The sequence below is a fragment of the Spironucleus salmonicida genome, chromosome 5 (genome assembly GCF_000497125.1).
Source record: "Spironucleus salmonicida strain ATCC 50377 chromosome 5, whole genome shotgun sequence".
Lineage (NCBI taxonomy): Eukaryota > Fornicata > Diplomonadida > Hexamitidae > Spironucleus > Spironucleus salmonicida.
The window spans coordinates 366,512-379,736 of record NC_090600.1 but is presented as its reverse complement, the minus strand read 5'-3'; the positions used below and the strand labels follow the sequence as shown (position 1 = coordinate 379,736).

At 35.8% G+C, this 13,225-nt stretch overlaps 9 protein-coding genes across 9 annotated transcripts; 5 read left to right on the top strand and 4 right to left on the bottom strand. All coding sequences in view use genetic code 6, as the record gives it.

Moving 5' to 3' along the window:
• Window positions 1-1,097: 1,097 nt before the first annotated feature.
• Window positions 1,098-2,750, bottom strand: SS50377_24810 (uncharacterized protein; the record flags this gene model as incomplete). Its single annotated transcript, XM_067908650.1, has 1 exon — window positions 1,098-2,750. One exon carries the CDS (start codon window positions 2,748-2,750, stop codon window positions 1,098-1,100), a length of 1,653 nt encoding a protein of 550 aa, XP_067763471.1.
• A 1,038-nt stretch (window positions 2,751-3,788) lies between these two features.
• On the top strand, window positions 3,789-4,769 carry SS50377_24809 (uncharacterized protein; the record flags this gene model as incomplete). Its single annotated transcript, XM_067908649.1, has 1 exon — window positions 3,789-4,769. The coding sequence occupies one exon, from the start codon at window positions 3,789-3,791 to the stop codon at window positions 4,767-4,769; it is 981 nt and encodes a 326-aa protein (XP_067763470.1).
• A 1,279-nt stretch (window positions 4,770-6,048) lies between these two features.
• Window positions 6,049-7,518, top strand: SS50377_24808 (Cysteine-rich membrane protein 2; the record flags this gene model as incomplete). Its single annotated transcript, XM_067908648.1, has 1 exon — window positions 6,049-7,518. The coding sequence occupies one exon, from the start codon at window positions 6,049-6,051 to the stop codon at window positions 7,516-7,518; it is 1,470 nt and encodes a 489-aa protein (XP_067763469.1).
• A 768-nt stretch (window positions 7,519-8,286) lies between these two features.
• SS50377_24807 (Cysteine-rich membrane protein 1) lies at window positions 8,287-9,168 on the top strand (the record flags this gene model as incomplete). The annotated part of the gene is made up of 1 exon (XM_067908647.1): window positions 8,287-9,168. One exon carries the CDS (start codon window positions 8,287-8,289, stop codon window positions 9,166-9,168), a length of 882 nt encoding a protein of 293 aa, XP_067763468.1.
• Window positions 9,169-10,267: 1,099 nt separating this feature from the next.
• Window positions 10,268-10,543, top strand: SS50377_24806 (uncharacterized protein; the record flags this gene model as incomplete). The annotated part of the gene is made up of 1 exon (XM_067908646.1): window positions 10,268-10,543. The coding sequence occupies one exon, from the start codon at window positions 10,268-10,270 to the stop codon at window positions 10,541-10,543; it is 276 nt and encodes a 91-aa protein (XP_067763467.1).
• A 19-nt stretch (window positions 10,544-10,562) lies between these two features.
• Window positions 10,563-10,769, bottom strand: SS50377_24805 (uncharacterized protein; the record flags this gene model as incomplete). The annotated part of the gene is made up of 1 exon (XM_067908645.1): window positions 10,563-10,769. The coding sequence occupies one exon, from the start codon at window positions 10,767-10,769 to the stop codon at window positions 10,563-10,565; it is 207 nt and encodes a 68-aa protein (XP_067763466.1).
• A 40-nt stretch (window positions 10,770-10,809) lies between these two features.
• SS50377_24804 (uncharacterized protein) lies at window positions 10,810-11,166 on the bottom strand (the record flags this gene model as incomplete). Its single annotated transcript, XM_067908644.1, has 1 exon — window positions 10,810-11,166. The coding sequence occupies one exon, from the start codon at window positions 11,164-11,166 to the stop codon at window positions 10,810-10,812; it is 357 nt and encodes a 118-aa protein (XP_067763465.1).
• An 86-nt stretch (window positions 11,167-11,252) lies between these two features.
• On the bottom strand, window positions 11,253-11,720 carry SS50377_24803 (uncharacterized protein; the record flags this gene model as incomplete). Its single annotated transcript, XM_067908643.1, has 1 exon — window positions 11,253-11,720. The coding sequence occupies one exon, from the start codon at window positions 11,718-11,720 to the stop codon at window positions 11,253-11,255; it is 468 nt and encodes a 155-aa protein (XP_067763464.1).
• Window positions 11,721-12,740: 1,020 nt separating this feature from the next.
• On the top strand, window positions 12,741-13,190 carry SS50377_24802 (uncharacterized protein; the record flags this gene model as incomplete). Its single annotated transcript, XM_067908642.1, has 1 exon — window positions 12,741-13,190. One exon carries the CDS (start codon window positions 12,741-12,743, stop codon window positions 13,188-13,190), a length of 450 nt encoding a protein of 149 aa, XP_067763463.1.
• Window positions 13,191-13,225: the final 35 nt, after the last annotated feature.

Here is a 13,225-nt window from a genome sequence, read left to right as displayed (position 1 = left end):
TATTAATATCAATTATACAAATATATAAATCTTTAGTAAATATCAGTTATAGAGGCAAACCTTTTACTCAAACTACCAAAACTAAACTATATGTTAATATAGTATTAATAAACTAAATTTTTGAGTTTCGAAAATACTAATTATTTAGTAGATGCATATTGAATTAGTTTATGTTACAAATGAAGTGCTTATCCAAATATCTGATTGAATAACCTCTACACTTCTCTAATATTGCAAAAAGTATATTGCGGAGCGTAATATATTCAAAACACTAAGTCGAGGTAGTGCGAGTGTTGCCCAGGTTACGCCTATCACCTAAAAATCTGACTAAAACTATATGATATAATTAAAGAAAGTATAAAGTTCTGCATTTATAAGACTAAAATATATTTCGTGAAGATTAGAGAAATTCTACATGAAACAATATCAACAAATAAATGCATACTTATAAATATATTGATAACGCGTAAGGCAATCTATATACATACTAAAACACGTCCATTATAAACTTACAATTTCGCTAAATATCTAAATAGATGCTTAACTTTAAAACTTAATGAACAATTCGTAATCCAGTATATCACCAAAAATATAGTATGATGTTAGTATAGTTATTATTTAAGCAATGGGGAGCAAGTGGCATATAATCTAATTATCTCTATTGCCGCCGAAATATTTTATATAAAGGCATTTTAGAGGAGTTAATAATATTTTATATAAAATGCTATATATTATACTTGAGTCTACTTGTCTAGTTAAAATGGTGGATGGATGCGTTTTGCTGACTACTATTTCTATTTTACGATATTTCCTATATTATATTTTATGCGTCATACTTATACTCGATGCGCCGTGTTACTAACCATTACCACGATTTACCACACCTTATTGCCGATATACTCAAACGAGTAATAGAACCTTGCTTGATACTAAACAGGTACATTTGATCTATGCTAGCAGCATACTGCCTGTATAGTCTATGTTGCTTATATTTTTATTTTAAATAAGTAATCATATATGAAATTTGAAACAATAATACTATACAAAGATAGCTTGACATTAGATATGTAGAGCATCACTCCAATATCTCATTTACTTCATTACTATCTTAATGCAAGTACACTTGTTGCTACCACTGCAACGATAGTTATCAAGCTTATGATTACCCAAAAGTAAATCAAAATAATACTTTTTTGGTCTACTATGACATTCAGACTAAGCTGATAGTCGTACTCGTTAGTAATAAAAATACGCGTTATAAATGATTTTTTAAGCTCTTGTATAAAGCCCTTTTGCCGGACATGGTAGTCTCCAGGAAAGAATGGAAATTGGCTATCTTCAATCGTATCAGCTTCACTAAAGCACTCAGTAAAAAAGCTCTTATTCTAGATTACTAACCTCTTCTTATATACTTAGAATTGAATTCTTGACTGTGTGTCGGACGTCATTTACAAAACCTCCTGCTGCTAGGTTAGCACTCCATCTTTGTATTTATCTAAGCACTCCGGGGTCAAAGTTGGGAATACGATTATGCAAGTATCCTTGAAGCTTACTTAAGTAATAATTTTATAAAAACAGGACTGAATGGGTGCATATTCAATTGTTTACTCTGAAATAATATCCTGGTTTGAGTCATAAAAGCTTATAAATAGTTATTAAGTTTGCCCAGTTAAATTTTGCGTCAATAAAGACATATTATCAACATCGAAATAGAATACAATCCCTGTTCTCGCTGCGAAACCATTTGTTGTCTCTTGTTTTATCTATTACGTTTTCTAAAATACACTTGTTGCCATGATAAAGCTGCTGCTAATACATATTTCCAAGGTTGAAAGATCAGCTATGTTTGAGATGGACGTCGATGTTACTATGGTTATTAGATTTAGATCAGTGATACAGTTATTTGTATCTGTCTATATCTATGTTACCTCTCCAAAGATTTATTAGCTAAGACTCGAACCAGATTACGTATAGTTTAGTGAAAGTCTCATCTTCAACTGGCGATCTTTCTGAAACTATTTGAAGAAACTTAATAGTGATTATTAAATATCTGCAGACGACGTTTCTGCGAAAATTTGGTAGTTGTGGGTGTCCAGGTGCACGAAGGGGAGCTTGTAGTAGGTGGCTGGCGACGATGAGTTTGGGGCGATAGGGATGGAAATCCAAGTGCTGTTTACCTGGTACTGGAACTCCACAGCGGGTGTGCTGATCTGGCAGTCGTTCGGGTCTGCGTTAATACTCAGGTATGAGTTTCTGGAGCGGTTGTACACAAGAGTTACGTTATTCCAGCAATTTGATGTGTTAACCATAGTGTGTTAAATTAAGCTAAAAGTACCTGGGACGGATAGCTCTTTTCCTAAGACAATTTCATATGATATTATAGAAAGCTCTGTCATGAAGTTGAACTACGCCGTTTTGACATCATTAAAGGTTATTTCCAATGGTATCCCACTTTGATATGTAAAGTCTGTTGATAAGCTTTAAACGGTTCCATCTTAAACATAATGCAGTGTGGCTATGGATATGGTATTATTAAAAGCTAAGCAGTGTAATGCTTAGTTTTTGGTAGGAGAAAGATGCATATAAAACTGGGATCTTTAGAGTCTTCCAATTAGGGAAGAATCCTCATCAAAGCAGTGAATTTAGTCTTACATAATAATTAGCAACATTATTAGAAATTAGAAATTATTATATTAATTATCATAACTATTATAGAGATTTATATTTTGAAAGAATAAATCGTCGCACATTTATAATTATATGTAACAGATAATTATAAGAATAAAATTTAATTTTAGCTTGCTTATAATCCTAAAAATTAGATAATACATAGTAATATTACATCTTAGCATAATTCCAGAACATTATTATTAATAAACGTTATTAAAATTAAAATAGTCTTAACAGTGCAATAAAGTATTCTCTTATTCAATAGTGAAAACAAATTAATATATGTAAAAGTTTTAAAAGTAGTGTAAAATATTTTTGTTACTGATATTTATCTTAATATTAATATTTTATATTAAAACTTACAAATGTGATTAAAAACAACAAATTACAAGATATGAAAGATATTAATTTAATTAGCTTTTTCATTAAATTGTAATGTAAATAATTAATTACATAATGAATATATTCTATTAATTATTAGTCTTCATACTGTATTGCTTTATTTATTTATCTTGGCGTAAATTATTATATAAGTATATTAAATACAATAATATGTAAAATAATCGTATCTAAAAACTTAAACATATATGAGTACAGTTAATTTTTAGTTTAAATATAAATGTAGTTTTTAGATAATATAACCCTTAAAGATCTTTATTTTTACTAACAGGATTACATATTGTTTTATAACAAAAAATTATTAATTATTCTTGAGTAATATTCATGTTATTACTGGAAAAATGATAAATAACGTTACATGTATCCATTAATTTAAAGTAATCACATTTCAAAACTGTATAAAATCAGCGTAATATTATAATTATCTTAACTTCTCAACATGATATAATTTTTATATGATTTTAAGGGGCAATACCTTGCTAAAATCCAAGAATTACTGCATATATTCATAGATTAATTTTGCCATTGCATCAGATATTATCACTAGAATACACAAACATATACATAATATTCAAATAGCCAAAACGCTCCTAGTCATTTTATACTTACATATATAGACCTATCACCCTCATCGACATTCATTATTTATATAAACCAAATCTGATATTCCATAAAATAAATATTAGCATTAATATATATAATCCTCTGTTTCATAATTAATGTCATTGCAAATTTTTCATGAAATCACTAATTTACCTGTCTAGTCGAAATTCGAGATGATGATATTTTTAAACGACATTTATGATATTCTAGACTGTTCTATTTCTGATTTCCTATTTTCTTTTGACACCAACCAGGAATAGCTCCCAACACCAAAAAACCGCCTAAATGACCCCTTTTCGCATATTTGCGGCGATGATCAATTTAACGTTCAGACCTTTACTTTCAAGCTTAGCAAGTTCGCGCAAATCATAAAATTGCGGGAAATCGAAATCTACGGGTCCTCAGGAGACAACATTTTAATTTCTCTTAATAAGCTAGAAATGCATAATAATGAACTCCCAGACCTCGCATTTTTAGCCAATACGGCAGCTCTAATAGGTGCTAAATGCAACTCTATTTCTGACTTGTGTAACTCCTACAATACTCTTCTCCCGCTCATAAATCAAGCTTCCAGTTTCTTTTAAACGACGCCGATTGTGTTCTTACAGTCTATTTTTAGCCAAACTTTTTCGCTCCAAAAAGCAAATTTTAGTATGAAAAGCGGCCCTGCTATCACATTTTTGGTCGATGTGTCGCAATAGAATTTGCAAATATAAGCAAAATCCGCTTAATTTTTACTACAAATTCTACTTGAAATTCAGACATTTTCAGGCGAAATTTGTCGAAAAATGGACCGACGGAGTTTGCTGCATTGGGCGATCGAAATGTGCTTAGAGCGGGCAGATTAAGAGCGTTTGGAGCTTCCTTTAGCGATTGCAGACGCTTTGCGGCAGGTTACCTTTGAAGAATAATTGGCCGGTGATATGGAAATGTTCCGGGACGAAATTGAGTGTTCTAAGGCTATTGGGGGCATAATTTAGTTTTAAGGGTTCGATTCGTGCTAAATGTTCAATTTCTGTGTTTAAAAATTTAAGGAAAAATTTTTGACGGACGATTTAGAGCTTAGCGACGAGATTCATGACGATTGGAAGATATGAGAGAGCGATTTAACACTGCAATGAAGTAATTTAAGGATCATTACTCCGAAATATTGAATTTCAGGATTTATCAATTATCGCAATTAGTTTCGTCTTCTAGTGTGCAAAGATCAAAATTTCCTAACTTAGTGCTTAATGCACCGGGTTATTAAATTGTTTTGATGAATATATAGCAAATTCATTAAAATAATAAGTGAATCTAAAATATCTGCTTTTTTGAATAAAGAATAATCTGTCTTAAAAGGTTACTTTTTAAATAATTAAACATTTATAGTATTAAAGTATTTTTTTATATACTAGGAAAAATAAAGTTTTGAAGTCATAATATTTGTTGATACGTTAGATTTTATTTGTAAAAAAATAGTTTACATGAATCTAAATTATGTTTAATATTTTCATTATAGTTTAAAATTTCACTATTAAATATTACTGGTACATTCTAAGAAAAGAAAAATCCAATTAGTAATAAAATTTGTCTTTTTCTTAAATGGTATGTCTATTGTATAAATTATATTATTTATTAAATATCAAGTACTCGTTATATATGTTAATATAGATTAATATCAACATTTAAATTCCTAAGATTTTTCTAATAACCACCATGTTACCAAAAATTTACAAGTTTAATATATTATTAAACTAATATTAACTCAGTTTAAGTTATATCACAATATCTATAAATTCCTTTTCTTAAGTCTTCATTTTATTTTAATAGTGATGACACCAAACTTTATTTTATTAATAAATAATCGAAGTATTATTAACTTTTATAAATAATTTTAAATAACTCATTTTATAGTATCAATAATGTCACTCATTTATTTAGTCTGTAATAATTTATCTATTTTATATTATAAAAATTAGCATAATAAATATAATTACTGTAATATTAAAGAATAATATTCTCTTATTCTAAACTTTATATATTATCTATATAATATATGATTTTTTAATGTATAGTTCTTATGTCATTAACTATTAACGCGCCTTATTATTTTAAATTTCAACAAATTATTCGCGAATAAAATTATTGAATTTAATTTACACGAACTATACAAATTAGTTTCACATTCATCCAATAAGGCTTAAGTACATATTTGAAGTATATTATTAAATAGAATTATAATGTAGCTATAGCAATTTACATATAAAAATTACATTTGAATTTATAATAAACAAAATATTAAGTAATAATGTTTATTTTATAAAATATAGTATATTTATTTGCATGCCACTATTTTTATGGTTAAAACTTTAGTTCCGATTACCAAGGTTATAAATGTAGAAATTTATATGTCCCACAAATCTATGTCCTGCTGGAACTGTTTGTCCAACCCGAGATAGCCTCAATCCTGAAATTTGCTAAAGTTGCAGATAATATAACTGTGATAAATGCAGCATTTCCAATATGGATACATGTCAGTAATGCAGTTCGGGGTACTACAAGAGCGGGGACAACTGCCGGGTCTGCAAAACTGGCTGCAAAACGTGCGCCAACGATATAGACTGCACGTCGTGCTCCGCGGGCTACCATTTCACCGGAATCTCATGCATACGTTGCTCCAGCCACTGTGAGGACTGCTTTGACTCAGTAAAATGCAGTGTATGTGCCACTGGGTACTTCCACAACGACTAGTTCATGTGCTCCGCCTGTAGCAGTGGGTGCAGCAAATGTTCGGATGCCAGGACGTGCTCGGAGTGCCAGGCCGGGTACGTCCTCGGCGGAAGTGCCTGTGTAGCGTGCCCTTCCAACTGCCTCACCTGCTCGTCTGCTGGAGTCTGCGCCAAGTGCTAGGCGGCCTTCGTACTGAAGGAATAACAATGCTAGGCCTGCCCCAGCAATTGCGAGGTTTGCTCTGATTCATCCATCTGCACTTCATGCAAAAGTGGAAATTATTTGGAAGCAGGTAAATGCACTATGTGCACTGAAAACTGCCTTGGATGCATATCAGCCGCCGCTTGCGGTCTTTGCCAGCCAGGATTTGACCTCCAAAACGACAAATGTGTTAAGAACGAGTGCAATAGTTTCAATCCGTGCGCACCCAAAAAGTTCTGCAATACCAACAGCCCCCTAAATACATGCCAGAGCTGCAAGGACGGGTGTGCCTCATGCATAAGCGCAGCATCTTGCTCGTCATGTCAAGGTGGCGCCTTTTTAGAAAGTGGTGACTGCAAGGCCTGCACAGAAGGTTGCGATGTCTGTTCTGATAAAGATATCTGCACCGAGTGCAAGGATGGGTACGACCTTAGCCCTGCCAAAAAATGCTCGAAACTGCAATGCTCTAACAGCAAGCCTTGCCCCCAGAGCTTTTACTGTTCCAGCGAGGGCTCGGGGAGCGTGTGCGAGAAATGCTAAAAGGACTGCGCGTTCTGCAGCAGCGCGATGCAATGCGATCAGTGCGTCGACGGGATGTTTGTTGACAGCAGCAAGTGCTCCAGCTGCCCCAGGAACTGCTAATACTGCCCGGACGCTAACACATGCACGCACTGCTATCCTACTTTCCAGAGCACCGGCGGTCTGTGCATTCCAACCCAGAACAATTCGAACACCGGGTCCATTGTTGGGATTGTGGTCGGCGTCGTGGCTGCTATCGGCCTGGTAGCTGGCGCAGGCGCGTACTTCATAGTCAAGAAGAGAAAGCAGGCAGTCGTGTCCCCGCCTAAGGACGATGAAATAAAGCACGCCAATTTCTAGGTACTAATAAGTTCTATGGAAAATAATAAAATCTATAATGATTTATATTATTGAAAACTAATATATTCTTAGGTTAAATTATTAATATATTAATGATAATTATTTCTTAAAACATCATCCAATAGAGATCATAGCCTAAATTCTATCTATGCATATCTCTATATTTATAAAGTCTTACTAATATAAATATATAACTTAGGACAAATAATAAATTCTTTACTATTCTTAAACGATTATTTATCTTTATTAAATGTAAGCTTACAACTAAATTTTGCAATGTTTCTGTTCAAAAGAAATAAGTTTAAATCTAAATAACATGATTTTTAAGTATAAAACTATAAATAAGAACAAATTGATAGCAGATGAGTAATATTAATTACATTAATTATAATTTCTTGGTATCTTGAAATAGAGATCGATATTAATTAATATTAAATGTGTTAATAATTCTAATAACTAAGCTGATAAATCACAAAAGTAAGTATTTAGATAAATCCCACTAAAAATTAATAAATAATGATATATATTTTTGATAACTAAAACCAACATCTATGAAAAGAACTAAATACTAACAATGTGCAAGAACTAAATAATCTGAACTCCTTTTACTTTTAAAATAAGTATTCATCTGAGTATAATTACTATAACTGAAAGTAGCAATTGGATAATATACTATTAATATAAGTAACTAAAATTTGAATATTGTAGCATTTTTCAATTATACCAAAAATACAGTATATATATCTAATTATAGTAGAGAAATCTTAAAAAAAGTAGTATAATGAATCCCGAGCTATAATACTAAATCTTACGCTTTCCATAATGGCGGAATCAGGAACCTGCCAAAAGAGAGAGAACAAATGCAAGGCTGGCTTCTACTGCCCTGCCACTGATGATACTTCCGCTAATTGTTTGGCATGCCCCGGGTAAATAGTTTTCGGTCAAGGCTGTTCCTGCACAGATAACTAATAAACAGATAATTGTACATAATGTAATGGACCTCTTTGTACTACGTGCTTCGCTGGCACTTATCTGAAGGACAATACCTGCAAGAAATGCATGAAGGGTTGCATAGACTGCAAAAGCTAGGACGCCTGCCAGAAATGTGTGGAAGGCTACGTTTTGAACACTAGCACCAACAAATGTATGAAAACATGCAACAGCAATAAGGAATGCATACAAGAGCAAGGGGCGCAATATTGTGATGTAGCAGCAAAGATATGTAAGACTTGCAAATTGCAATGTGACGCATGCGAGACACAAGATTTTTGCTATTTCTGCAGTGGCGACGAGGATAGCGTTACAACAATTAACGGAACCTGTACAGCTAGGTGTAGTCTTCTATCAAATGGTTAGTACTGCAAGGACGGAACTGCTACCGCTTGCGCCCCAGGCCTCACCTCAGATTGTAAATGTGGAAACTCTCAAAATTGTGCCACATGTGCGGAAGATACTTAGAAATGCGGCTCTTGCATGCCCAACCACTAGATGGATAAGGATGGGTCGTGCACGATTTGCATCTCAGGGTTCGAAATGCGCGGATTTAAATGCTGGCCTGCCGAAGCTGAAGCTGAGCCTGAGGTTGTAGACAAGGTGAGCACCGGCACTGGGGTCATCGTTGGTATCATAGTTGGCGTAGTGGCAGTGATCGGAGCCGTGGGAGGCGGCCTTGCCTACTACTTCATTAAGAAGGGCAAGAAGTGATAAGTAAAGGTATATGAATATATTTTTAATTTTCCACCAAAATTCGAACCACCCCAACAAAATATTTAAAATGCTTTAACACGCAAGTACGGATTGGATACACAGGTATGAAGTGAACTCATGTGCTTGTGGCTGCATTGCAAGCGAGTCAACAGATATCTCCACGAATACGAAGGCACCTGCATTGCAGCTATTACTGGAATTGGCCGCATGATCCTAATCTAGAATTAAAAAATATTTTGGTTCTCCTAGGATGATTATCCATTGTCGAGACTTAAGTGTCCAAAGTTTCTTACAAGAAATAAGGCTGCTTACCTTGGCACTTTCATATAATTCAGAACACTCATAAACTGATTTATATGAATGTTATACAATAATAAAATGGTTAAGAGTACTCAAACAATTTTTAAACATAATAAAATCTCGGACTTAAACATAGATTAAGACAGTTTCCCAAAAATAGATAAAAGTTATATGTATATAAATAATTGCAGTCAATTGTATTTAAAGTTAAAACAGAAATTCTAAATTTAGCTGTATATTAATTGGTAATCGTTTTCTGAGTTTTAACTTGGCTTCCTATATATTATAAGATGTGGTTTACGCTGTCATCTATCAGTTACTCCACCAATAAAACAAATTTCCAAAGTACAAAAACCTGAACTGAGCTGCTTCTAGTGTGTCAGACTATGCCCCCCCCCCCTCTGCAGCTCCTTAAACACAGCACACTGTCTCATAAAACTTAAATTAAACCACACACGTAAACCACAAAAACAGGTTATTTTGATGCGGGGATGCGTGCTATGCTCTGGAGCCTAGATTGGAGTGGACAGAATTTGTATATTTTGAGATAGTTCCGCATACACGCGGGGCCAGCTGTAAACATATAGAACACAAAATCTGGAATCAACTACAGAATAATACTTAGCGGTATACATATGATACGACGGTTTCGAAAGTTACTTCTAACTTACAGTACTGATATTATACACATATTCAGGACAAAGTAAAAATTAAGCTGGAACTATCAGTGCGTTCCAATCTGGTATTAGTGCCGATATCCCGTTATATAGCAGTATCGGGATACCATTTCCACAAAATGGATAGCGTCATAAACCAGCTCATCCTTATACTCGGCACCCAGGATGTCTACGACATGGCAGACCACAACCAGGAGGTCCCTAGCCACCACGCCTTCTTGCGGCAGGACTACAACCTCTGGACCTTCCAGATGAAGCAGCGCCTCGTGCACTCCGTGCGGAAACACGGCTACGACCTGAAGCAGATCCAGCGCAGCGACTTCCCGGAGATGACGCGCGTGTAGATCAAGAACCAGTACTTCTACCTGAAGAGGCTGGGCCGGTTCGACCAGTGAGACTCTCTATTTGGCGATATCACTCGATTAGGTCCCACTCCGCGTGGACGTCCGGCTGCTCCTCCTCCACCAGGGCCCGTGCCATGCTCAGGGACAGTCCTGCGCGGCTCTGGGCCTGACGCTCGCTCACCAGGGAGGCGGCGGAGTTCTGGGCGAAGTCGTAGGCCGCGTACTCGTGCTGGATGATGGCAGCGGGGACGAAGTCGTCCTGGGCGCAGGCTCCCATTTGTGGAGTGGCGGGCACCGCGCGTCAGTGGGGAGACAGATCACTGGGGCCCGGGGCAGATCGCGGGGCCTCTCTTGTGCTGGTTGGCACCGCAGAGGTCCAGGAGCGCCTCGAAGGTGGGCTGCTCGAGGCAGTACTGCCACAGCTCGGCGTTCTTGATGGTGAGGTGGATGAAGGTCTCGTCGAAGGCGAACTCGTCCGAGATCTGCTTGAGGCTGGCGTAGCTCTTGCCGAACTTCGCGCTGCACAGCTCCAGGAACTCCCTGTCGTGGGAGAGGGGCGCCTCGGTGGGGACCTCGGCCACGTCGGCGGAACCGCAGAAGGCGCAGGTGGCGACGCCGGGCTTCTCGTTGGACAGGAAGCCGCAGGCGGAGCAGGTGACGGCGACTACTTGCATTTGTGGTGCGGGGGAAACCTGCATATTTCGGGCCGGGATGCAGGTGTAATGTGGAAACTGAAATCACTCCGTCCGACCCCGCTCACTCAGAACTGCGGCGCGGTGTTCGGGACCACCTTGGGCTGCTGGTACTCCTGCGGGGGCTGGATGTCAGCCATGATGGGCGCCGGGGGCGGCGGTACCAGCTCCGGCTGGCGGGTCCGCTGCGGCACGAGGACGTAGTCGTGGCCGACCTCCGTGAGGTTGCCGTAGCCGTCCTCGACGTACACCACCTGGCGCATCTCCTGGCGGTGCTCGTCCCGCACGTAGCGGAAGCAGCAGGGCCCATTCTTCTCCTTCCGGAAGCCCTGCCTGAGTCTATAGATACTATATGTCTGAATTAAGCTACCAATATATATTAATAAAATTGCAACATAAACAAGATATCGTGAATGCTAAGTAACTAGAATATTATGCTACCATCGATAATATGGAAAGTTTTAATAACAACTAGTAATATAGAAAGATTGACATCTTTCTATAGATGAACATATTATTTTTGCTAAATAATTCATTATAAATCATAAATTAGTGCAGATACTATTGTAATTGTTAACACAAATCGTATATACTCTCTTTGTTTTTGTTTATATAAAATATATATGAAAAAATTATTTTCTATTAACGAGACAAGAAAAATAACCGAAGTCTAACGTTTAACATCTACATTTTCTAAATACCATATGATTATTATTTTACTCATATTTTTAAGAACTTACTTAGAACTATATTAAAAATATTTAATTATTTATATATAACACTAGATGCTAATTATATATGTTAATAAAAATTATAAAGTTATTAAAGTGTCATTCTTTCCTTAATAAATAGCTTTATCAATATAAAATATTAGATACAATATAATAATTTTATATAATATTAATGAGCAGTACTTATTTTATTTTCTGGGGAACCATACATAGAGACTATCTTTACAAAATTATCAACTTTAATTGATAGTTTATCTTATTTTATCACATATTATTATGCTTGAGAAAGTAGTAGCTTTACATATTTATATTTTATTTATTAATATTACATATTTTAATATTATACCTATCAAGTTTATAAAATAACAAAATTATCAAAAATGTTGAATAATGAATATTAGTCATATTTCATTTATATTAAATATTTTATTTATTGTTAATTTAATATCGTAGCAGTAAATTAGAGTTTCCACAGAAGGTTACATAAATAATATATTTATATTAATTATATGTGTTGTTAATCGGTTATGAGATTTAAAGAATGGTCTAGTGAATTTTTTATACAAATTGATTTTTTAAAATTTAAAAAGGAATACTTATTTATACAATTATTTAACTTTTTCTTTAATTTTCAAATATAAAGAATCGGCAAAAACTATATAAATTTAATATTTATTTATTTTTATTTAGTATATTATAGAAACTATAGTCGTATACTTGTTTATTTGATATTAGATAATGGTATGAACTAATATAATTGAATAATGATTATATGTATATATTGAATAAAATCCTTTATCTATATTGATAAAAATAGAATAAAAAATGTCATTTGCTTCAATAAGTAGGTGCCAATTGCAATGCCTTACATATTGCTTTTAATAAACTCCTTTTTATGGATGTAGATACAACTTAACCTACACGCAGCTGGTATTCTACCTGCTGTACGTGGGGATCCTCCTGATTTCCGTCGGCACCCTCGTGCGGGTGTACGGCACGTACAAGCGCAGGCAGGGCTTCCGGAAGGAGAAGAATGGGCCCTGCTGCTTCCGCTACGTGCGGGACGAGCACCGCTAGGAGATGCGCCAGGTGGTGTACGTCGAGGACGGCTACGGCAACCTCACGGAGGTCGGCCACGACTACGTCCTCGTGCCGCAGCGGACCCGCCAGCCGGAGCTGGTACCGCCGCCCCCGGCGCCCATCATGGCTGACATCCAGCCCCCGCAGGAGTACCAGCAGCCCAAGGTGGTCCCGAACACCGCGCCGCAGTTCTGAGTGAGCGGGGTCGGACGGAGTGATTTCAGTTTCCA